The sequence below is a fragment of the Stegostoma tigrinum genome, chromosome 7 (assembly GCF_030684315.1).
Source record: "Stegostoma tigrinum isolate sSteTig4 chromosome 7, sSteTig4.hap1, whole genome shotgun sequence".
In the NCBI taxonomy this organism is placed as follows: domain Eukaryota; kingdom Metazoa; phylum Chordata; class Chondrichthyes; order Orectolobiformes; family Stegostomatidae; genus Stegostoma; species Stegostoma tigrinum.
The window spans coordinates 77,027,728-77,054,415 of record NC_081360.1 but is presented as its reverse complement, the minus strand read 5'-3'; the positions used below and the strand labels follow the sequence as shown (position 1 = coordinate 77,054,415).

Here is a 26,688-nt window from a genome sequence, read left to right as displayed (position 1 = left end):
CCATTCATTCCAGTTTTGCTGGTGCACCTTGATTCCACACTCGGTCGAATGCAGGCTTGATGTTAAGGCCTGTCGCTCTCAAAATATGTACACATTCAGGCTGAAAAGCCTTGGCATGGGTAGAAGCAGTCTGCTCTGTCTGACAAACAACTGCAAAAGTGCGAAGTGTGGCAGGCAAGCCAGCCCAAAAGTTGCTATCCTGTAAGGATAAGCCATCAAACTTCACAGAGCAACTGGCCTTGCATTGCAGCAAGCTGAACTTGTCTAATATATGCCTGAACATCCACTGCAGCACTGAAACTTCTTCAGGAAAATTTTGTACTGGTATGTAAATTAAAACATTTGCTACCAAAAGCTACATCACTGTGTGTCCACAAGTATGCCAATGGATTTTATCAGCACTTCAATGTTAGAAAGGACGGGGCTCCAAGTTCTGAACAATATCCGGGTCATGTTCATGTTACTTGCCTTCAAGCTGCTTGACATTAGATACAGGCTTTCCAACAGATGTGTCAGTACATTAAACATTTTGGTATGTACATCTAACGGCCTTCCCCTGTGGGCTATCCAATCAAAGCTCTCATCTGAGTTCTGCAGAGCTCTTGATACTTTATTATCTGGGAAGATGACACCTACATTATTGTTGCCCTGACACTAGCATCAGGTGTCTTATGCTATGACACTTAGCACGTCAATGGTAATGGGAGAGGAAGTGGAGAAAATAGAAGGTGCAATTACATAATCTGCAACTTTAAATCAGAAGAAATTGTGGCCTGAGGAGGAAGTGGATGCAAGACAGATAATGTCATCTTTGGTTCAATGCCACCACTGCCAAAAAACTTCGAAATTATGCCTTTGATAATAGCCAGAACCATCCATCTTCATTGTGGTTAAATCATGCAGGTCCACTTGGCCCCTTGTGATTAGCTTCTGCTTCTACTGACTGCACCAACTTGGGGTGGAAACTGATAATGAATGGCATAAATAAGGAATATAAAATCTTCTACAGGTATGTGAACAGGAAATATTTTCTAAGACAAATGGGGGTCCATCGCAAGCAGAGTTGAAAGAAATTATAATGAGGAATATGGAAAGGGCAGAGAAGCTAAATGATTAACAAATATTCAGAGGGACATATATGTGATACATTTGGAGAGATATGGACCAAGCACAGGCAAATGGAACTAGTTGATTGTGAAAAACAGGCAATATGGATAGGTTGGACTGAAGGTCCTGTTTCCATAGACCTCTATGACTCTACGCTTCCATGAATACTTTGTATCTTCTAAACTGAGGAAAATGTAAGAAATCTCTCAGGTTTGATGAGAATCGTGAGAAAGAGGAATTGTTAGTAAGAAGATTGTTTTTTAGAAATGCAATTAATGGTTGACAATTCCCTGAGATCTGATACATAACATCCCAGGCTGTTTCTTTAGATTGCATGGGATTCTGGGTCAGCTTGCCAATTAGGTACAAAATTAGCTTTATGGTAGGAGACAGAGGCTAGTTCCAGATGGTTTTTTTGGACTGGAGGCCTGTGACCGATGGTGTTCCACAGGAATTGGTAGTGGGTCCACATTTGTTTTTCATTTACATAAATGATTTGTATGAGAATATCGGAGGTATGGTTAGTTAGTTTGCAGATATCACCAAAATTGGTGATTTGGTGGAGACTGAAGAAAGTTTTCTAGGAATACAGAGAGATCTTGAACAATTGGGTTAACGGGCTGGAGAATAGCAAATGGACTTAATTTGAATAAATGTGAGGTATTGTATTTTGCTAAGACAAACAAATGCAGGACTTATATAATTAACGGTAAGGCCCTGGGTAGAGTTGTAGAACAGAGAGACTTAGGTATATAATTGTTTGAAATTTGCACTGCAGGTAGACAGGTTGGATAAGAACGTGTTTAGCATTCTTGCCTTCATTGCTCAGACCTTTTGAGTATACTTGGGATGTCACATTGAGTTTGTACAGGATGTTGGTGAGTCTACTTTTGCAGTGTGCAGTTCTGGTCACTCTGCTTTAGAAAGGATATTAAATTGGACAGGGTTCAGAAGAGATTTAGTAGGATGTTGCTGGGAATGGAGAGTTTGACTTATGAAAATAAGCTGGATAGGCTGGGACTTTTCTCACTGGAGTGTAGGAGGTTGAAGGTAACCGTACAGAGGTTTATAAAATCATGAGGTCATAAATAAGGTGAATGAAAAAGGTCTTTTCCCTAGGGTGGGGGAGTATAAAACTGGGGTCATAATTTTAAAGTGAGAGGACATGAGGGGCAGCTTGTTTTACACAGAGTGGTTTGTGTGTGGAGTGAACTGCTAGAGAAAAAGGTAGGTGCAGGTACAGTTACAACATTTAAAAGACATTTGGATAAGTAGGGTTCAGAGGGATATGAGCCAAACACAGGCAATTGGGACTAGTTTAGTTTGGAAACATGGTCAGCATGGACTGGCTGTACCAAAGGGTCTGTATCCATGCTGTGTGACTCTATGACAATGACTAATAATCCAGGAACTGAAAACCCTGTCCCCTACATAAATTCCTCAGCCACACATTCATCTGGTCTATCTTTCTATTTCTACCCTCACTGGTACAAGGCACTGGGAGTAATCCAGAGATCACGACTTTTGAGGCCCTGCTTTTTAACTTCTTACCTAACTCCATGTACTCATGTTGCAGGATCCCATTCCTTTGCCTACCTATGTCATTTGTGTACAATGACCTCTGGCTGTTCACCCTCCCACTTCAGAACATTCTGCAACCACTCAGAGACATCCTTGACCCTGGCATCCAGGAGACAACACACCATCCTGGTGTCTCTTCTGTAGCTACAGAGTGTCCTATCAGTATCTCTCTGTCTGACTGCATTCTTCCCCTCTGAGCCGCAGAACTGGTCATAACTGGACCTTGACACCAGTTTCTCTCTGACCTGCTGTATAATCATGATGACTGTGTCGATGTCTCCCAGAATTCTGCTGTGATAACTCTCAGCTGCCCTCTGATTCACTGCCCATCATCGCTGTCTCATGGAAAGTGTCATACAGAGGTTTCCTGTACAGGAGATTGGTTACAGGCATTAACGTTTTGAAATATGAGGAAATGTACTGACATGGAGTAATGTTTTGTTAACAGACAGACAACAGAATGTAGAATTAAATATGCCATTCTCTTCTTCCTTCTGGCCTTTAGCATGTGGAGTCTCTTTATCCAGAACAGAAACAGAAGAAGCAGGAAAACCTCAGCATGTCCGGCAGCATATGTGAAGAAAAAATCAGAGTTAACGTTGCGAGTCCGGTGACCCATCTGCAATGTATGTGAATGTTACGTCGGCAGCCAGTCCTGAGGAAGGGTCATCAGACTCCAAACGTTAACTCTGATTTTTTTCCTTTACAGATGTTGCCAGACCTGCTGAGCTTTTCCAGCAACTTTGTTTTAGTTCCTGATTTACAGCATCTGCAGTTTTTTCGGTTTTTACTGACATGACATCAGCTGCCTTAATTTCTCTGCTTACCCTCACCTACTCTAACCTATCTCTCTTTGAATTTGCTAAACTTCAATCCCTCACTCTAACCCTGTTCTTGTTTTCAAACCTCAAGATAACGGTGGTGCATTTATCAGAGTGTTAACCTCCCTGGCAAAGACAAAAGGCTTAAACCATCTTCCTTTCATCCTTACAGTTCTGTCCTGGGCATGGAACAATGTTCCAATGGAGCACAATGCAAACTTGAGGGACAACACCTAATTTTTTGATTAGGCACTTAATAGTCTTGGTGTTCAACACGGAATTTTATAACTTCCAAAAATGGCCACAATATGTCTGTTCTTCATTTTTCTTACATTCTCTCTTTCGTCCACAGCTTTGAACTGTTTGTGTCTTGTTTACTTTGCAAAGGACCTTTTCCCTCCCTTTCACACCTTAATTCATACTTATTTTGCATTTTTTTTTCTCTTTCACCAGCATTAACAACACCTTTGTCTTAAGGGCTGGGACTCTCTCGTATCTGCACCCTTGCTCTTTCTCCATCCGTGACTGAAGTATAAAAAATAATTTTGTTTCTGATAGTTGTACTCGACTCAAAATATGTGGTCTGTTTCTCTCTCTGCAGATTCTGTCAGAATTGCTGAGTTTCTCCAGAGTTCTCTGTGTTTGTTAAATAATAACTCTAGTAGCTCCAGTAAATGCTGCTGTGAAATTTAAGTTGTAAAATGTTTTAATCTATTGCTTCTGATTCCTTGCAATAACCCAAAATGCACTTGGAGAAAATTGGCTGATTAACCACCAGGAACTCATCAGTACATGCTGAGAACAGCATCCAGTCCATTGGGTTGCTGGCAGGTAGCTTGAACATGGTCGAGGAACTAAGGTGTATGAACAAGTTCAATTTAATATACTTCATGAAGCTGAATCATTAACATTCAGATCAAAAGAACAGGGTCTTTGAATCAATAATTAAGATGAATTAATTGTAAGTGGTTTTTGTGCTGCTATTTATTGGAACTAATTTATTTTCCAAACGATAATTGGATAAAATGTTGGAAAGAGGTTTGTGCACCAGTGCAATAAATATGGATGTGACATAGATATGTTAATTTATGTATGTTAAAATTAAGTTGGTAACAAATAGCTTCCAGCAAGTGTGTTGATCTAATTTATTTTTATATTTAGGAGCAAATAATTTGCTGTATTGTATATTTAATTCATTGTAATAAATGGCTCAAGTTCAACTGGTAAAATTGAGACAAATCCCTATACATGCAACTTACTTAAATGGCATTTCTAGAATTCTGGTCTTGAAATCTTTTGCCCGAACTTTGAATGGAAATACCATTTTTATCTGTTTGGAAAACTCCGCAGAATGTTTAGCTAACTATATCTTCTAATGAATATTCTCTATTTCTATCTCTATTGCTGACTAAGTTTGCATCTGGTACAAAATTATAAATGCACAAATTTTGTGTCATCGTTAGCAATTTCTAACATTTGCATGCCATTATTCTGTCAGGAAAAGGTTCAAACTTTAATCAATTAATAATTGGTGTAATGTCAAATTGATCCACATGGAATACTTTAAATTTATTTGTTCAAATTGCAGTCATTTTAACAAGTGACAAACCTGAAATCAGCAGGACTTCAGTTTAATACAACATGAGCCAAAATGTTCTCATAGCAGACAAGTTTGGAATGTCAACATGTGTCCCAAATATGCCACTAGATGTTGGCTTGAAATCCAACTAAACATGGACGAGAAGGAATATTTTACACACCCACTATTTACATTTTATGGATATTTTGCACCTTAATGAAGTTCATCGATTAAAGAGGATTCACTTTCTGGTTCATTTTCACATCCAGAATATCAAAAAAAGGTTACTGACTGTGGACTGAAATAGGACGTGCATTATTAACTATGATTTAGTGCTCATAAATTATTTAATCCCTCTATATGTCAGATGAATAGTGTTTTAGCACTTGAGGAGTGAATGTGCTCTATTTATTGGAAATAATATAAATGTGAGATATTAATATAATAATGCATGTTTCTGTAGTGTATATTCATTATATATTAATTGGACAATTGGCTTAAAGATTTGCAGTAATAGCCCAACAGAGCAGAAATTCCAGAACACTATAGCGAGAATAACATAAAGTAGCAGGCACTCCATGCCACATCAATTGCTGTGAAATTTTCACTGCTCAACAGAGATTCCTGCCATTAGAAATGAACACCTAATTATCTCAATCCTATCAAAGTCAACGGAAAGATCAACTTTGTGGAATTAATGCTGCAACAACTAATTCAGACATTACAAAATGGCATTGAGGGCTCAGCAGTCAGGAATCGGAAAATGATCAATAATTTAGATTTGTTAGTTAAATTGCTGCAATGAATGTTTAATTTTATTACAGTAAAATGTGCTACAATATGTTACAAATGTACTACAGTAGATTTTACTACTGTGCAAGGTAAACTGTTTTCAGAGATAATACATTATCTACTTCCCCTTTCCCATTGCTACCCGAAGAAGAGTTAATTAATAAATTGTGATTATATGTCCTATTCTGATTATGTTCTCTGCTAATTGTGGGGCCTGAATTTGCTGTTGGACCGTTGTGAGGTTTAGCTGTCTAAGTAATGATGATTTTCACCACCTTGCAGCAATTGTGCCCACTTCACTGAAACTGAAAATGTTTTATCACCAGTAAAAGAGCAGTTACATTTACAAAAGACACACAAAAGATCCAGTAACAAATTTGAGAGTTTTAGCAGTATTTCAGAAGATTTTCACAGGATTTTCTAGTATATACAAGAAAAAATGTCAAAAGCTATGGAAAAAAAAGGCGATTGACAATTTAGATAAAACAAGCAGAAGTAACAACTGTTTTGAGTGCTATAGATTAATGTTCAGGTGGCAAAAAGGACTTTCAAATTTGTTGGAGCACAGTAATACACCTCACTGGGGCAACATGTTGGAAATCAAGCCCTCCTGTTCCCAAAGTTGGCACAAAAGTTAAAGATTTTATAAAAGTATGCAAAAATATCCATCTTTAAACCCGGGTTGACAGAACGTATTGGTGATAATGGGAACTGCAGATGCTAGAGAATCCAAGATAATAAAATGTGAGGCTGGATGAACACAGCAGGCCCAGCAGCATCTCAGGAGCACAAAAGCTGACGTTTTGGGCCTAGACCCTTCATCAGAGAGGGGGATGGGGTGAGGGTTCTGGAATAAATAGGGAGAGAAGGGGAGGCGGACCAAAGATGGAGAGAAAAGAAGATAGGTGGAGAGGAGAGTATAGGTGGTGAGGTAGGGAGGGGATAGGTCAGTCCAGGGAAGATGGACAGGTCAAAGAGGTGGGATGAGGTTAGTAGGTAGCGGGGGGTGCGGCTTGGGGTGGGAGGAAGGGATGGGTGAGAGGAAGAACCGGTTAGGGAGGCAGAGACAGGTTGGACTGGTTTTGGGATGCAGTGGGTGGGGGGGAAGAGCTGGGCTGGTTGTGTGGTGCAGTGGAGGGAGGGGACGAACTGAGCTGGTTTTGGGATGCGGTGAGGGAAGGGGAGATTTTGAATCTGGTGAAGTCCACATTGATACCAGTAGGCTGCAGGGTTCCCAAGCGGAATATGAGTTGCTGTTCCTGCAACCTTCGGGTGGCATCATTATGGCACTGCAGGGGGCCCATGATGGACATGTCATCTAAAGAATGGGAGGGGGAGTGGAAATGGTTTGCGACTGGGAGGTGCAGTTGTTTATTGCGAACCGAGCGGAGGTGTTCTGCAAAGCGGTCCCCAAGCCTCCACTTGGTTTCCCCAATGTAGAGGAAGCCACACCGGGTACAATGGATGCAGTATACCACATTGGCAGATGTGCAGGTGAACCTCTGCTTAATGTGGAAAGTCATCTTGGGGCCTGGGATAGGTCCATGACCGCGTCTCCCGCATTTCCCACAACACATCCCTCACACCCCGTCCCCGCCACAACCGCCCAAAGAGGATCCCCCTCGTTCTCACACACCACCCCACCAACCTCCGGATACAACGCATCATCCTCCGACACTTCTGCCATCTATAATACGACCCCACCACCCAAGACATTTTTCCATCCCCACCCTTGTCTGCTTTCCGGAGAGACCACTCTCTCCATGACTCCCTTGTTCGCTCCACACTGCCCTCCAACTCCACCATAACCGGCACCTTCCCCTGCAACTGCAGGAAATGCTACACTTGCCCCCACACCTCCTCCCTCACCCCTATCCCAGGCCCCAAGGTGACTTTCCATATTAAGCAGAGGTTCACCTGCACATCTGCCAATGTGGTATACTGCATCCATTGTACCCATTGTGGCTTCCTCTACATTGGAGAAACCAAGCGGAGGCTTAGGGACCGCTTTGCAGAACACCTCCGCTCGGTTCACAATAAACAACTGCACCTCCCAGTCGCAAACCATTTCCACTCCCCCTCCCATTCTTTAGATGACCTGTCCATCATGGGCCTCCTGCAGTGCCACAATGATGCCACCCGAAGGTTGCAGGAACAGCAACTCATATTCTGCTTGGGAACCCTGCAGCCTACTGGTATCAATGTGGACTTCACCAGCTTCAAAATCTCCCCTTCCCCCACCTCATCCCAAAACCAGCCCAGCTCTTCCTCTCCACCCACTGCATCCCAAAACCAGTCCAACCTGTCTCTGCTTCCCTAACCTGTTCTTCCTCTCACCCATCCCTTCCTCCCACCCCAAGCCACACCTCCATCTCCTACTTACTAACCTCATCCCACCTCCTTCACCTGTCCGTCTTCCCTGGACTGACCTATCCCCTCCCTACCTCCCCACCTATACTCTCCTCTCCACCTATCTTCTTTTCTCTCCATCTTTGGTCCGCCTCCCCCTCTCTCCCTATTTATTTCAGAACCCTCACCCCATCCCCCTCTCTGATGAAGGGTCTAGGCCCAAAACGTCAGCTTTTGTGCTCCTGAGATGCTGCTGGGCCTGCTGTGTTCATCCAGCCTCACATTTTATTATGACAGAATGTATTGAGCAGGTTTCTGTACTTAAGGATTACTATTTATTACAAATACATAGATTCTAGCTATAGGCGAGCAATTATGAACAGTTGGCAGATAGTTAACTCTGTTAGTTAAAACAGTAAGGCCCTTACCAAACTCCCACTATGCATACAGATAGAGTCAGGGTGGATAGAAAAAAAAACTAGGAACGAAACTCTCCCATTCTTGTCCAAAATGTTTGCAGAAATTATCCTTTTATCAGCTTGTCAGGACCTGCTACTTCTTTCTTCTTCAGGTATACTCGCTTACGAGAGGCATGGGATAACTGGCTCACAACTTATAAAGGCTCTGAATTATTGGTTAAAAGCCACAGTTTGCAGCAACTGATGCGGGAAATAAGCTGGGCTTTACCTAAACTTGAGGTGCTTTCTTGAGAGAAAAGTATCTTCGTTTTTAGAGGTCCGACGTCTTTTGATCCAAACATTCATACCCACTTGCTTTTAATCTGTCTGGGAACCAATCATATATCTGTTGGCAGGCAGAAGGCCTTTGTCATTGGTAACAATTAAGTATTTCCCAAAATCAATAAGCTGCTTGTTGCCAGTGGAATTTCCATTTTTATATACCTCTTGCTTGTTTCACCTCATCTTCAACTAGAATCCCCCACAGCTAGAAAAAAGTAGTGCTTAAAAGCATGTTGGGAAACTTCCTTTAAAAATATGCAGCGATCCCATCCACAACCAGATTTTCAAGCTGTTCTTTTCTGTTTCAGTCCACAGTCAAAAATCCAGAAAAAAATCATTGGGCATAATCAGTTACCAGTTTTCACAGGTCCGCAAAGTGACATAAATTGCACAAGTTGATACTCACGAAATGAAATCTCCTGTTTAAGATCCACAAGTGCAAATAGTTTCATAATGTAGTTTATAGAAAATCTTTCTCACAACATGACTTTTTTACTTAATAAATATCAGATGATAAGGTGAGGCACATTGTTCTGATTCTTACTAAAAAATCTTTAATATGAATGACTTTAAATATTAATGTTGGGAAGTTTCATGGGGAATTCATCTCTGTGAGCACCAATGACTTAGCTCACACAATTCCCTGCTGTTTACTTTGTTATATACGTACCATGTCTCTTTGGTGCCGTTGTCACTAGCAGCAGAAGCTCTCTGGGATTTCAGTTAGACGCATCATAGTTAAAACTTGGCTATGCTCCAGGTCAATCTCAACCAGACACAAATAGCTCATCATTGCGTGCACAGCCCGAGGGAAAGAAAAACAAACAGTTTCTGAGGAAACATCAGCATGAGTGACACCACTAGAATTAGAAGCTGGTAAATGTGTTGCAACTACACATCATCACCTCAATGTTCAACTGTCATTATAACTGCAGCTACCAGAAAATAAACAACAGAGGCCACCTATTTTTCACAGTATATAATGTTCGAGCCTTCTGTAAGAGACTGCAACTCTTTCCCCAACACCGAGTATAGCATGACATCTTGTCAATGTTCAGTTGGGGAGCGTCACATGTCAGAAAGCCTTCACATAGGTGAAAATATGAACCTTTAATTGTACAAAAAGAAATGCAAGTAAAAAACAAATGGAAAAAGCTATATTCACTTCTGAGAAATTTCAGACTGCTTTCTTTTTGAGCAGCAACTAATTTGCAGACAATGATCATCCAATACAGGTCCATTGGAAGCAGCTATCGGTTAAATTCTGTCTGGTTTCTCCTCGCCTTCCTAATGCTACATCACCCTATCGTGGTGAAAGTGATGTTTCTGCTACTCATTGTCCTTCTCCACCTCAGTAGAAGACTGCTGCCACTCTCCCAACTCTTCTTCATCCATCACAAGCCCTCTTTGCTTGCTCCACATGTGCAGAACATTACATGCGAGGATCATATGGCACATCGTCTCTGGACTGCAGAACAAGGCACCTTGTCCCCCGACACAAGACTAGTTTAATCATCAGGATCTCACCTTTCGGAACCCTTATCATCTATTCTCTGATGGTCCTGGTGGAAGAATGAGCTACATTTTATCTGTGCTTGCTCTCAGTCAGTAGTTTGCACAATAACATCAGCGGTCATGGTGGAGAGTGTATCTTTTCTCTCCCAGTAACCATTCTTGTAAGGCATTCAGCATTTGAAATGAACAAGGAACCTCTGTGCCTTCAAGGATATAGGAACCATGGCAGCTTCCAAGGCACCATTCTAAGGTGTGATACCAGTAATCTCAAATGACTTGTAAATTGAAGGAATGGAAAGTTTTCAGCTCATGCATTCAGCTGCATTGTGATATGTCCCTCTCAACACAATGTTCATACAGCATCTAGCAACCTGCACCTGAGGGTAGCCAATTATATTGGTATAGCCTACTACCTGGCTGCATCCTGCAGCTGTGGTTGGTTCATGTGGAAGCAGTTCAGCAGGTGCTGGAGATAGTTGTTTGTGTTGGGTTTGCTGGCATATTTGTTTTTCTACAATTTCTTTGCGCTTTGCAACCAGAGTGGGAATAACTCCTGTGGCTGGATCAAGTGATCACAGTTTCGATTAGTCTGTGTGGGGAATATTAGAAACAAATATTAGTAATGTGAGTAGTCAACACTCCCATCATGCACATGTAACATCTTAGGATAGTCCTTGATACAATGGGACACAAAGAAGTTTAGTAAGGAAAGGCCCTGGAATGCTTATGCATTATTCTGATATATGTAGCAGAAAGCATGCCATTCAGTAGAATAGAGTAGGAGCTTGTGAGTGTAGTAAGATTAATAAAACCTTTCTCTCCATCCCCATCCCTTTGCATCAGCCAAGAAAATCACATCGCATACAAGCATGTTTTGACAAATGCTTACAATTCAAGATGAGAGGAAATTGGGTCAGTGCCCTTATGCAGCCTATGTGATCTTGGCTTGCCTTTGTGAATTGGGGCCCACAGGTACCACTTTTAAGATGGTCTGTGCTTACTTATATTTTACAGACTTGATTATTATGAATTTGTAACGACTAATTGTATGATCGAACTTGCCTGTCACCAGGATTTCTGTACATCATAGTTAGACACTGCATGCATTTCACATGCAGCATCTTGTTATTATAGGTATCTTTAATCTGTGTAAATCTGTAATCAATACAATTGACTTTGACGAACCTCACTTGCATGCTCAGACAGGTGAAACTTACAAGTGTTGTGCCATCTATTTTTAAGTTACATTGCTCTTTCAAAATTTGCTTGAGGATGCAAGTCATCATAGGTCATGCTTTGTAGAGTAAGTCACAAGTTTATCCTGTTAACCTTAGTGACTCTTGCCTCCAGACCTTTCAGTTTCTTTTTTCCTTGCACATCTTATTAACTCCAACAGCTCTGAGCTTCCATAAAATCCCATCCAACTCTTTAAGTCTTCATCTCCCAACGTTACCCCTTGAGTGGTGGGCCTACAGCTTAGCTCTGTCAACTGTCATAAAGTACAGTCCCTCCCCATCAACTCTGCCAAATCCAGGGTGGTAGTGACCACCAGTAATCCCAACCACTGCAGTAACCAATGCCCTCTAAAGCTTCATCATCTCTGACCCTTATGTTGAGTTGTCACAATTATTGCCTTCTCTGTATTTCAGCATGCTGCCTTCAATCCCCCCAGTTGGCATCACATACTTCACTACCATAGTGGTGGTCCCTGATAATCCATTTTGAGTTTCACTAAACAAATCCATAGGACTGGCCATGAGCTGCCCCCTGTCTGACTTGGAAGGGTGTCTGACTGACTCTGACTAATGTCAACAGTGCTGATTGATCTGTGCAGGGATCTGTGTGGATCCCTGACAGACCTGTCACGATTCTGCAGATAATTGCAGTGAACCTGCAGGACAGACTATGGCCCACTCCCCAAACTGTAATGATACAGAACCTCTGACCCTGAATGCCCAAGCTACAGACTATGTCCACATGCCTGAGGTCACATGTTGTCTCTTAACAAATAACAGACCCCTTGACTTGACTCAAAGTATGGCCATTTCGTTGAAGTCTTTTCGGTGTATTTGCCACATAAGCTGCAGGCACATGCTATCAGTGTGACATTGATGTTGCATGATTTTACGCAGTAACATGTGCATTCCCTCAACTGATCATTGCTCACAACAAAGCAAGCTATCTAGCTTTGTGTCTGTACTAAAAATGGCAAGGCAAGACAGAAATATTACAGAATTGTAGGTTCTAACTGAGGTGGCAAAAAACAGAAAGGCAGGACAGGCAAGCTAATGCAGAAATTTTAAAAGTGTCTAGGTAAGCATTAAGTGAGTGAGAGCTAAGAAAGTAAGCAGAAAGCAGAGTTGCATGCTATTCTGATGAAGCAGATGGATGCCTGACCCTATGTGCAGAGCGAACTGCAGCATTTCAATGAAAGATGTTGGTGAGCTCCACAGAAGAGCATTGAGGTAGAGTACTGTATTCCAAGATCTACCATAAACTGTGGTGAGGCTGGTGCATGGGTGATGCCAACCTCCATTGTTAGGGTCAGTTAGAGGCAAATATTACCCATGGAGCTTCCCCTGAGATTTTTGGGACCGATGTCCAAGATGGAACCGAGAGGAACAAATGATAACCTGGAACCTCCAGGTATCCACTCTAACTTCTGTGTTGGGAATTATTGCTGTTCATTTTCTGTATGCCGTGCAGGAGAACAGCAAACTGCAAATAAATTAGGTGAGAAAGAGTAAGAATGAGCTAATGATGTATCCACATGGGCCTCCTACCACTCATAAGTGAGATTCTCATCTCTTTTGAAAGTTTTTTTTTCAGTTTCACCACATTTTCCCACCTGGCTTGTCATTCTAGTCATTCAATTTAACTGTAGTGCTTTTAGTAAATTCAACAAAGCATGTATGCAAAGTGACCCAATAAGCCTCTTTGCTAAGCTATGTCCCTCTTTACCATATTGCTCCAGAATCCTGCACGGTTTGGAGAACCCTTTTGCATATTATCTGACAACAATCTGACTGCATGTATCTGGTCGAATAACAATCTGGAATGATCCATCCAAGGGCTATTGCAATAAAGCATAGACAATCAAGTAATAAAATAAACAATGATTAAACCTATCAGAGATAATGGGAACTGCAGATGCTGGAGATTCCAAGATAATAAGATGTGAGGCTGGATGAACACAGCAGGCCAAGCAGCATCTCAGGAGCACAAAAGCTGACGTTTCGGGCCTAGACCCTTCATCAGATTAAACCTATTGAAGTTTTGCATGTAAGTCCTGTTGTGCATTTCATGAACTCAAGAAGATACATTTAATAAAATCCTGTTTAAATAAACACTGTGCTGCACAGCAAATTTGTTTTCATAGCAATTTTATTTTACATTTATTCATGTGACATTGACATCATTGGTTCGACCAGTATTTATTGCCAGTCCTTCATTGTCCTGGAAAAGATAATGATGAGTTGCCTTTTGAACCAGTACAATCCTTGGGGCATAGGGACACCTGCAGTGCTAGAAAGAGGGCTTCAAGATTTTGACCCTGCAATAGAGAAGGAATGGCGACATTGTTACAAGTTGGGATAGTGTGTGACTTGGTGACATTTCCATGCATCTGCAACCCTTGTCATTCCATATGCAACCAGTCCAGAGCTTGGAAGCTGCTGTGAGACAGTAACAGTGGTTGATCTCTAGTCTGAAATGCTTGTTAAGAATCCACATTTAGCCAGGATTAATAATAAGTCTTTTAGGCACTTAATGACCATTATTTCTTAAAGCAAGAACATCCCATAAATATTACATTATTAAATTGCATTATTACTCAGAGGTACATTGGAAATGTGGTTTAAAATAATGAACAATTCATTACTGTTTTCTCCTATGAAGCACATTTTTAAAATGTCCCAGTTGAAGTCACTTGAAAAATGCAAAGTGCTGTTGGCGATGTGTATAAGCTGCAAATGACGCTGACCTCTGCTATGTTAGTTGAGGGATGTGCATTTAGAAGGGACTGGCTGAGGCCAGTAGAATGTGTAAAGAGAACCACATAATTGTAAATGTCTAATGTTTGCTTATTCTTTTAAAAAGAAACTCAGATGAATGGTGCTTCAAATGGATTCATTGAAGAACAATGCACTTTAACCAAGATAATAAAATGTGAGGCTGGATGAACACAGCAGGCCCAGCAGCATCTCAGGAGCACAAAAGCTGATGTTTCGGGCCTCGACCCTTCATCAGAGAGGGGGATGGGGAGAGGGTTCTGGAATAAATAGGGAGAGAAGGGGAGGCGGACCGAAGATGGAGAGAAAAGAAGATAGGTGGAGAGGAGAGTATAGGTGAGGAGGTAGGGAGGAGATAGGTCAGTCCAGGGAAGACGGACAGGTCAAGGAGGTGGGATGAGGTTAGTAAGTAGGAGATGGAGGTGCGGCTTGGGGTGGGAGGAAGGGATGGGTGAGAGGAAGAACAGGTTAGGGAAGCAGAGACAGTTTGGACTGGTTTTGGGATGCAGTGGGTGGAGGGGAAGAGCTGGGCTGGTTGTGTGGTGCAGTGGGGGGAGGGGACGAACTGGGCTGGTTTTGGGATGCGGTGGGGGAAGGGGAGATTTTGTAGCTGGTGAAGTCCACATTGATACCATTGGGCTGCAGGGTTCCCAAGCGGAATATGAGTTGCTGTTCCTGCAACCTTCGGGTGGCATCATTGTGGCACTGCAGGAGGCCCATGATGGACATGTCATCTAAAGAATGGGAGGGGGAATGGAAATGGTTTGCAACTGGGAGGTGCAGTTGTTTATTGCGAACCGAGCGGAGGTGTTCTGCAAAGCGGTCCCCAAGCCTCTGCTTGGTTTCCCCAATGTAGAGGAAGCCACACCGGGTACAGTGGATGCAGTATACCACATTGGCAGATGTGCAGGTGAACCTCTGCTTAATGTGGAATGTCATCTTTGGGCCTGGGATGGGGGTGAGGGAGGAGGTGTGGGGGCAAGTGTAGCATTTCCTGCGGTTGCAGGGGAAGGTGCCGGGTGTGTGGTGGGGTTGGAGGGCAGTGTGGAGCGAACAAGGGAGTCACGGAGAGAATGGTCTCTCCGGAAAGCGGACAGGGGTGGGGATGGAAAAATGTCTTCGGTGGTGGGGTCGGATTGTAGATGGCGGAAGTGTCGGAGGATGATGCGTTGTATCCGGAGGTTGGTGGGGTGGTGTGTGAGAACGAGGGGGATCCTCTTTGGGTGGTTGTGGCGGGGGCGGGGTGTGAAGGATGTGTTGCGGGAAATGTGGGAGACGCGGTCAAGGGCGTTCTCGAACACTGTGGTGGGGAAAAGTTGCGGCCCTTGAAGAACTTGGACATCTGGGATGTGCGGGAGTGGAATGCCTCATCATGGGAGAAGATGCGGCGGAGGTGGAGGAATTGGGAATAGGGGATGGAATTTTTGCAGGAGGGTGGGTGGGAGGAGGTGTATTCTAGGTAGCTGTGGGAGTCAGTGGGCATGAAATGGACATCAGTTACAAGCTGGTTGTCTGAGATGGAGACTGAGAGGTCCAGAAAGGTGAGGGATGTGCTGGAGATGGCCCAGGTGAACTGAAGGTTGGGGTAGAAGGTGTTGGTGAAGTGGATGAACTGTTCGAGCTCCTCTGGGGAGCAAGAGGCAGCGCCGATACAGTCATCAATGTAACGAAGGAAGAGGTGGGGTTTGGGGCCTGTGTTGGTGCGGAAGAGGGACTGTTCCACGTAACCTACGAAGAGGCAGGCATTGCTGGGGCCCATGCGGGTGCCCATGGCCACTCCCTTAGTCTGTAGGAAGTGGGAGGAGTCGAAAGAGAAGTTGTTGAGGGTGAGGATGAGTTTGGCTAGGCGGATGAGAGTGTCGGTGGAGGGGGACTGGTCGGGCCTGCAGGACAGGAAGAAGCTGAGGGCCTTGAGGTCATCTGCATGTGGAATGCAGGTGTATAGGGACTGGACGCCCATGGTGAAATTGAGGTGTTGGGGGCCAGGGAATTGGAAGTCCTGGAGGAGGTGGAGGGCGTGGGTGGTGTCACGGACGTAGGTGGGGAGTTCCTGGACCAAAGGGGAGAAAATCGAGTCCAGATAGGTGGAGATGAGTTCGGTGGGTCAGGAACAGGCTGAGACAATGGGTCGACCAGGCTTGTGGATTTTGGGAAGGAGATAGAAACGGGCCGTGCGGGGTTGGGTGCAATGAGGTTGGAGGCTGTGGGTGGGAGGTCCGCTGAGGTGATGAGGTCATGAATGGTGTTGGAGATGACGGTTTGGTGCTCGGGTGTGGGGTCATGATCGAGGGGGCGGTAGGAGGTGGTGTCGGAGAGTTGGCGTCTGGCCTCGGCGATGTAGAGGTCAGTGCGCCATGCTACCACTGCGCCACTGTACCCGGTGTGGCTTCCTCTACATTGGGGAAACTTAGCGGAGGCTTGGGGATCGCTTTGCAGAACACCTCCGCTCGGGTCACAATAAACAATTGCACCTCCCAGTCGTAAACCATTTCCACTCCCCCTCCCATTCTTTAGATGACATGTCCATCATGGGCCTCCTGCAGTGCCACAATGATGCCACCCGAAGGTTGCAGGAACAGCAACTCATATTCCGCTTGGGAACCCTGCAGCCCAATGGTATCAATGTGGACTTCACCAGATTCAAAATCTCCCCTTCCCTCACCGCATCCCAAAACCAGCTCAGTTCGTCCCCTCCCTCCACTGCATCACACAACCGGCCCAGCTCTTCCCCTCCACCCACTGCATCCCAAAACCAGTCCAAACTGTCTCTGCCTCCCTAACCTGATCTTCCTCTCACCCACCCCTTCATCCCACCCCAAGCCGCACCTCCATCTCCTACCTACTAACCTCATCCCACCTCCTTGACCTGGCCGTCTTCCCTGGACTGACCTATCCCCTCCCTACCTCCCCGCCTATACTCTCCTCTCCACCTATCTTCTTTTGTCTCCATCTTCGGTCCGCCTCCCCTTCTCCCCCTATTTATTCCAGAACCCTCACCCCATCCCTCTCTCTGATGAAGGGTCTAGGCCCGAAACGTCAGCTTTTGTGCTCCTGAGATGCTGCTGGGCCTGCTGTGTTCATCCAGCCTCACATTTTATTATCTTGGATTCTCCAGCATCTGTAGTTCCCATTATCACTGATACAATGTACTCTAACCATATTTTTTCAAAGCCTAAAATGTAATTTCAAATCAGAATAGCTTCAGATTTTTGTCATGTTGCCATTAATTTTATTAGCAGCCAGAGACTTTTGAACAGCCATTATAGAAAATGTAGGCTGTGCATTTAACTGAAATTGAAATGTTTTACAGTGTTTAAAAATGAAAAAAACAGGTTATATCAGCAACTAATACAAAATAAATTTTCAAATAGGTACAAATATTTCAATATAAAGGAGAACCTAACCATTGGCATTCTTCTGCAACATTTTCTTTGAAAATAATGTATAAGGGATTTTAGTTGGAGAAATATTTCTGAAAATACCTGAATATTCATCAAAATTGTTCCTGGCATGAATTCTTTTCACAAAATTTTTAAAGTAACCCACGCCTCATTATGTTCTGCCCAAGGCCAGGTACTTATTCAAGGCACACAAGATTGTTGAGTCACATAGAGTAGGTTGAGGTCATGTTCTGTTGTCTTCTTCATTATTTTCATCGATGGAGAATCTTCTTCCACGTGTCCATTAACTGAGGCAAAAGTAGCCAACGTGCTCTTTAGAATATTATGAGGGAGTCCCAAGGGATAAAAATACCTTCACAATTTCCCTGGCGTCTAATCCATGCTTAGAGTATTTTGCATCAGTTTTTGCAGTGGAGAAGGACCTGGAAGTTAGCTAGCTTGGAGAAATAAATAGTAATGCCTTGAAATGTGCCCATATTATACAGGAAATTGTCCTGGACATCTTAAAATGCATAAGGATGGATAATTCCCCGAGTCCATGATCCGGTGTACCCCAGAACTTCTGGGAAGGCACGGGTGAGGTGTTAGGGGATGGGAGGTTGGCTAATGTAGGGCCATTACTTTAGAAGGGTGGTAAGGAAAAGCCAGAGAATGAGAGGCTGGTGAACATGACGTCTGTCGTGTGTTAGTCGTTGGGCGGGATTTTGTGGGGCAGGTTTCATGAATTTGGAAAGGCAAGGACTGGTTTGGGATACTTAACATGGCTATGTGTGTTGGATATCATGTCTCACTTATTTGGTTGAGTTTTTTGAAGAAGTGGCCAAGATTGATTAAGGCAGAGTGGTTGTCTATGTGGACTTCGACAAGGTTCCATGTGTAGACTAGTTAGCAAGGCTAGATTATACAGAATACAGGAAGGGCTAGTCATTTAGATACAAAATTAGGTTGCAGGTATAAGACGGAGGGTAGGGTGGAGGGTTACTTTTTGGACCGGAGGCCTGTAACCAGCAGTGTGTCGCAAGGATTGGTACTGAGTCCACAGTTTTTGTCACTTACTTTGATATGAATACAGGAGGGATGGTTAGTAAGCTTGCATATGATACCAAAATTAGGAATGTGGTAACTGTGACAAAGGTTATCTCAGATTACAACAGGATCTTGATTAGATGGGCAATGGACCAAGATGAAGATGGAATTTACTTGAGAAAATTGTGAGGTCTTGCATTTTTGTAAGGCAAATGAGGGCAGGACTTATAAAATTAATGATAAGACCATAAGACCATAAGACATAGGAGTGGAAGTAAGGCCGTTCGGCCTATCGAGTCCACTCCACTGTTTAATCATGGCTGATGGGCTTTTCAACTCCACTTACCCGCACTCTCCCTGTAGCCCTTGATTCCTTGCAACATCAAGAATTTATCAATCTCCGTCTTGAAGACATTTAACGTCCCGGCCTCCACCGCGCTCCGTGGCAGTGAATTCCACAGGCCCACCACTCCTTGGCTGAGGAAATGTCTCCTCATTTCCGTTTTAAATTTACCCCCTCTAATTCTAAGGCTGTGCCCATGGGACTTGTCACCCCACCAAATGGAAACAACTTCCCAGCGTCCACCTTTTCTAGGGAGAAAAAACGGAGGCACGGAATTGAGGGAGATTTAGCAGTTTGGATTAGAAACTGGCTTTCTGTAAGAAGGCAACGAGTGGTGGTTGATGGAAAATATTCAGCCTGGAGTCCGGTTACTAGTGGTGCACCTCAAGGATCTGTTTCGGGGCCACTGCTGTTTGTCATTTTTATAAATAACTTGGACGCAGGCAGTGGTGGATGGGCTAGTAAGTTTGCAAATGACACTAAAGCCAGTGGACTGGTGGATGTGGAAGAATGTTGCAGGTTGCAGGGAGACTTGGATAAACTGCAGAATTGAGCTGAAAGGTGGCAAATGGAGTTCAATGTGGATAAATGTGAGGTGATTCACTTTGAGAGCAATAACAGGAAAGCAGAATACTGGGTCAATGGAAAGATTCTTGGTAGTGTGGATGTGCAGAGGGATCTTGGTGTCCATGTACATAGATCCCTGAAAGTTGCCACCCAGCTTGATAGTGCTGTTAAGAAGGTTTACGGTGTGTTAGGTTTTATTGGTAGAGGGATTGAGTTCCGGAGCCGTGATGCCATGCTGCAACTGCAGAAAACGCTAGTGCGGCCTCATTTGGAATATTGCGTGCCGTTCTGGTCGCCTCATTACAGAAGGATGTGGAAGCATTGGAAAAGGTGCAGAGGAGATTTACCAGGATGTTGCCTGGTCTGGAGCGCAGGCCCTATGAAGAAAGGCTGAGGGATTTGGATCTGTTCTCATTGGAGAGAAGAAGGCTAAGAAGGGATTTAATAGAGACATACAAGATGATCAGAGGATTAGATAGGGTGAACAGTGAGAGTCTTTTTTCCGAGGATGATGACTTCAGCTTGTACAAGGGGGCATAGCTACAAATTGAGGGGTGATAGATTTAAGACAGATGTCAGAGGCAGGTTCTTTACTCAGAGAGTGGTAAGGGAGTGGAACGCCCTGCCTGCCAATGTAGTTAACTCAGCTACATTAGCAGCACATAAGCAGTCCTTGGACAAGCATGTGGATAATGTTCAGATAGTGTAGGGGGAGGGGCTTAGATTAGTTCACAGGTCGGCGCAACATAGAGGGCCAAAGGGCCTGTTCTGCGCTGTATTGTTCCATGTTCTGTGTTCTATGTTAAGCCATGCATTATCTTGTATGTTTCTATTAGATCTCCCCTCAACCTTCTAAACTCGAATGAATACAGTCCCAGGATACTCAGCCGTTCATCATATGTTAGGCCTATCATTCCAGGGATCACCCGTGTGAATCTCTGCTGGACACGCTCCAATGCTAGTATGTCCTTCCTGAGGTGTGGTGCCCAAAATTGAACACATTATTCTAAATGAGGCCTAACTAGAGCTTTATAAAGTCTCAGAAGCACTTTGCTGCTTTTATATTCCAACCCTCTTGAGATAAGTGACAACATTACATTTGCTTTCTTAATCACGGGCTCAAACTGCAAGCTAACCTTTAGAGGATCCCGGACTAGCACTCCCAGATCCCTTTGTTCTTTGGCTTTATGAATTTTCTCACCGCTTAGAAAATAGTCCATGCCTGTATTCTTTTTTCCAAAGTGCAAGACCTTGCATTTTCTCATGTTGAATTTCATCAGACATTTCCTGGATCACTCTCCTAAACTGTATAAATCTTTCTGCAGCCTCCCCACCTCCTCAGTACTACCTGCCTTCCACCTAACTTTGTATCATCGGCAGAATTCACCATAATGCCCCCAGTCCCTTTATCCAGATCATTAATTTATAAAGTGAACACCTGCAGCCCCAATACGGAACTCTGCAGGACACCACTTGTCACTCGTTGCCATTCTGAAAAAGAGCCTTTTATCCCAACTCTCTGCCTTCTGTCAGACAGCCAATCCTCAATCCAAGCCAGTAGCTCACCTCGAACACCATGGGCCCTTAACTTACTCAGCAGCCTCCCGTGAGGCACCTCATCAAAGGTCTTTTAGAAGCCTAGATAGATAACATCCACTGGGTTTCCCTGGTCTTACCTACTTGTTTTCTCTTCAAAGAGGGTCTTGGGGAGCATTGCTGATCAGAGAGACCTTCGGGTGCAGTTTCATAATTCCTTGAAGGTGGATCCACAGGTAGACAAGACAGTAAAGAAGGCATTTGGCACGCTTGCATTGGTCGTTTCATTGAGCACAAGAGTTTGAATGCCATGTTGTAGTTGTACAGAACTTTGGTGAAGCCATTTTTGGAATACTGCATTAAATTCTGGCCTCCCTGCTTTCGGAAGGGCATTGTGAGATTTGAAAGGGTTCAGAAAAGATGTACAAAGATGCTGCCAGGATTGGAGGGTTTGAGCTGTTGGGAGAGGCTGAAAACACTGGGGCTATTTTCCATGGAATGTCAGAGGCTGAGTCGTGACATTTGTAGAGGTTTGTAAAAAATATGAGCAACATGGATAGAGTAAAATAGCCAAGGTCTTTTCTCCAGGGTAGAGAAGCCCAGAGGTACAGGGCACAGGTTTAAGGTGAGAGGGGAAAGGCATAATAGATATAAAAGGACCTAAGGAGGAAGTGGTGGAGGCAAGTACAATTACAACATTTAGAAAGTATCTGCATGGGTATATGAATAAGAAGGGTTTAGAGTGATATGGGCCAAATGTTGGCAAATGGGACCAGATTAATTTGGGATATCTAGCCAACATGGACAGCTTGGACTGAAGGGCCTGTGTCCATGCTGTACATCTCTGTGACTCTATGACCTAACTTTTTATTCTTGGCTGACCAAGGCTATCTGGGGTTGGATTCAAACCTGATGCTTTTGACTCAGAAGTATAATTATTATCATTCCATTAGTGGTGGCTTCAAAGTAGCACTCAACACAAACCGATGCTCTATTGCAGAACTGAAAGAGTGATGTAGTCTAAGAGATGCTGTCCTTAAATAAGATGCAAAACCAAGATCTGCCCTGCACTCAATGAGATATAAGAATACTGTGACACTGTTTTGGCCAATATTTCTGAAACAATTCATTTGCACATTATTACATTGCTATTTATGATAATTTGCTTGCATGAATTTCCAATATCATGAAGTGTATACATTTAAAATCAGATGCGAGCACTTTGAGACTTTTGAAAACATGACTTATAATTACACATCTTTTCGGTTCCTTAAATTAAATTATAATTCGTTTAACTGTTAATGTGTAGCATAAGAGTTACACAACATTTAGAATAATGCACACAATTCTGGTTGCCTTTCCATAGGAAAGATGTTGTTAAACTTGGCAGGGCACAGAAGAGATTTACAAGGATGTTGCTGGTCCTGAAGGATTTGAGTTATAGTGAGAGGCTGAATAGACTGGAGTGTTTTTCCCCTGGAACATCGGATGTTGAAGGGTGACCTTTACAGAGCTTTGTAAAATCATGAGGGGCATGGATAGTGTGAATAGCCAAAGTCATTTTCCTAGGATGGAGGAATCTAAAACCAGAGGGAATAGGTTTAAGGTGAAAGGCAAAAGAATTAGAAAGGACCCGAGGTGTAAATTTTTCATGCAGAGGCTGATGCATGTGTGGAATGAGCTGCCAGAGAAAGTAGTGGAGGCTGGCACAATTATAACATTTAAAAGGCATCTGGATGGGTGTACGAATTGGAAGGGTTTAGAAAGATAAGGGCCAAAATGCTGACAAATTGGATCAAGTCAGATTGAGATGTCTGGTCAGCATGTATGAGTTGGACTGAACAGTTTGCTTCTGTGCTGTATAACTCTATATCCATGGAAAGGGTTGCTGAAATGCTGCTCCAGTATTTTAAAGAGAATCTGGAATACCGATTCATTCACAGCTTTTCCACTTTACTTACATATGCTGATTTTGTGAATATGAATTCCTGTTGTACTGGACACTTATATGTACAACATCAGCCACAAAACACTGAGCACACCTTACATAACAAGTGATAGAAATTTCTTGATATGCTGGTCATTTTAAGCATGTTAACTGTTTCCCGGTTCTGAGCGAATCCTAATGCTTACTCAATGCATCAAAAATGGCTTTAAACCTTCTAATTAACAACATTAACAACAAAGCCAAGTATTCAAAAAATAGCTACTTCAAGAAATAAACAGGACTGTAAATCATGGAGTGAAAGAACATCGTTAAATCTTTAGTTCACATCGAATTGATTTTGAAACCTCTTTAATGGGCTTCAATTACAATATGGATTTTTTGGAATAATGTATTAATGAGAACTTTTCCATAGCCTTTGTCTAATAAAATTTGTACAGTTTCAAATCAGCAGAATTAACATCATGCAACTTATACCTCAGTTTATCTGTTATTTACAGTTTTTGATAGAACACTGCAATTTTTATTGTGCTTATGCACTGGATGATTATTGTAACAGGGCAATCTGATAATGAATTGACGTGTGTTTATAATTACAGCACCAAATCCTTGTGAGTCTAATAATGGCAAAGGGCCATGTTCTCATTTGTGCCTGATTAATTACAATGGAACTGCTGCATGTGCATGTCCTCATCTAATGAAACTGGCCCCTGATGCAAAGAACTGTTATGGTAAGTGCCTGAAAATCTGTCAAATCAAAATAAAGCCTTAAAGCCGATTTTCAACAATGACAATAACAAGGAAATGTTTATTTCATGTGACAGAGAAATTCACTTGAAATGTGCACTACTAACTCAGACAAGTTAGGAAATCTTTTCTTAGCAGGCAATGTTTGAAGTTCCATTTTAAAAGCTTGAACACTAAAACTAGAGGTTCAGTTGGATTTTTTTTCGGTGCTTCCAGAGCAATTTGCTCAAAATAGTCCAAACCTGCGCAAAATATTGTGGCAGTCACATACAGTGGCAATTGTCTTCCCAAGGCCTTTAATACTGTTTTAATAATATTCATGTTGGAATCACAAACAGGTTGAATTAATGACCTCACGACAAGTTTCTCTTAAGTATGCCCATCTGAGCATCATCTTTAAATAAGCTTTTTGTTCAATGTAGCAATAAAGAAGCCAAAACAAACAAAAGAACTGCAGACGCTGGAAATCTGAAACAAAAATATAAATTGCTAGAAAATCTCAGCAGGTGTGGCAGCATCTAGAATCATAGAATCCTTACAGTACAGAATCAGGCCATTCAGCCCATTGCCACCACCCCTCCCACCCAGATTCACCCCCTATCTTCTTTCTGTAACCCCACCTTTCCCTTGGTTAACCTACCTAGCCTGCTTATCTCTGGACACTATGGACAATTTAGCATGGCCAGTCCACCTAACCTCTACTAAGAATCAAAGAGATGTACAGCACAGAAACAGATCCTTCAGTCAGACTCATCCATGCCAACCAGATATCCTGAATAAATCTAGTCCCGTTTGCCAGCATTTGGCCTATATCTCTCCCAACCCTCCCAATTCATCTACCCATCCATGTGCCTTCTAAATGTTGTAATTGTACCAGCTCCTACCACTTCATCTGCCAGCCCATTCCAAACACACACCACTATCTATGCAGGAATGTTGCCCCTTCGGTTCCTTTTAAATCTTTCCCCTCTCAATTTAAACCTATACCCTCAAGTTTTGGACTCGCTTACCCTGGGGAAAAGAACTTGGCTATTCACCCTACCCATGCCCATCATGATTTATAAACATAAGGTCACCCCTCAGCCTCTGACGCTCCATGGAAAATAATCCCAGCCTATTCAGCCTCTCCCTGTAGCCCAAACCCTCCGACCCTGCCAACACCCTTGTAAACCTTATCTAAACCCTTTCACATTTCACAATATCCTTCTTAAACTATGGAGAACAGAAGTGAAAGTATCCCAAAAGTGATCTAAACAATATCCTGTAGAGCCTTAACATGACCTCCCAACACTCAATGTACTGACCAATAAAGGCAAGGGGACCAAATGCCGCCTTCACTATCTTGTCTTCCTGTGGTGCTACTTCCAATGAACTATGAACCTATGCTCCAAAGTCTCTTTGTTCGCCAGCACTCCCCAGAACCTTAACATTAAGTGTAAAAGTCCTGTCCTGATTTGCCTTTCCAATATAGTTTCCTCCCATAGTCCAAAGATGTGCAAGTTAGGTGGGTTGGCCATGCTAAATTTCCCGTGGTGTTCAGGGTTGTGTAGCTTAGGTGGATTATAGGGGGATGGGTCTGGGTGGGATGTTCCAAGGGTCGGTGTGGACTTGTTGGGCCAAAGGCCCTGTTTCCACACTGTAGGGATTCTATGATTTATCCCCTTGAATGCATTTTAAGATGTCCAGCACCACCTCCTCTGCAATATGGACATTTTTCAAGATATCACTATTTATTTCTCCACATACTATATCTTCCATATCCTTCTCCACAGTAAACATTGATGCAAAATACTCATTTGTTATCTACCCCATCTCCTGTGGTTCCACACATAGGCAGCCTTGCTGATCTTTAAGGGGCTCTATTCCCATCCTCGTTACCCCTTTGTCCTAATGTATTTATAGAATCCCTTTGTATTCTCCTTAATCCTATTTGCCAAAGCTATCTCACATCCCTGTTTTGCCCTCCTGAGTTCCCTCTTAAGTATATCAGAGTTAATGTTTCAGGCTCAGTGACCCTTCTTCAAAACCACGTTTTTGCCCAAAATAACCCAATTTTCTTTGCAAATATTGAATGATTAATTTGCAATGAAACTGACCAATGTCACTTAAGATAGTAAGTGTTCTGTGTTGATTCTTGTAGTGTCATTATCAGTTGCTTAAAATATGATTATTCACAAGTTGGAAGGTTTATTTCTTTCGATAAATGCAATTCTAGCTATGTTAATAAAATCATGTAGATTACCACTTGTCAAATAATCTAGAAATGTTATTCAATGCAAATAAAGGACAATTTTGATTGAAATGCTACCCAGCTGCACTAGTTAGTGAACAATTTTGTGTTGAACAACAACCTGAATTATAGTCAATAGATGTGAATCTGGTAAAGCACAGCAGGTCAGACAGCATCTGAGGAGCAGGAAAGCCAATGTTTCAGGCCTAAGCCCTTCGTCTGGACTAGGCAGGGGAGGAAATCCCAAAAGTAAATAGAGGGAGGGGAGCAGGACTAGGAGAAGGGGAGGTGGAATGGGGATAACTGGATATAGGAAGGGGGTTATTGTCATCGGTCAGTTTGAAGGCTGGAGTGGATAGGTTATTAGGAAGATGGATAGGTCAGGTCAGGGAGGTGAGA

General features: G+C 43.0%; 1 protein-coding gene across 1 annotated transcript in view; it reads left to right on the top strand.

The window, feature by feature from the left end:
* LOC125454115 (low-density lipoprotein receptor-related protein 1-like) overlaps positions 1 to 26,688 on the top strand; it is a 1,886,982-nt gene that overhangs the window by 1,236,928 nt on the left and 623,366 nt on the right. Inside the window, exon 28 of the mRNA XM_048534492.2 lies at positions 23,912 to 24,043. Within this exon, the coding sequence (XP_048390449.1) occupies positions 23,912 to 24,043 (132 nt within the window). The remainder of the gene's footprint in view (positions 1 to 23,911; positions 24,044 to 26,688) is intronic.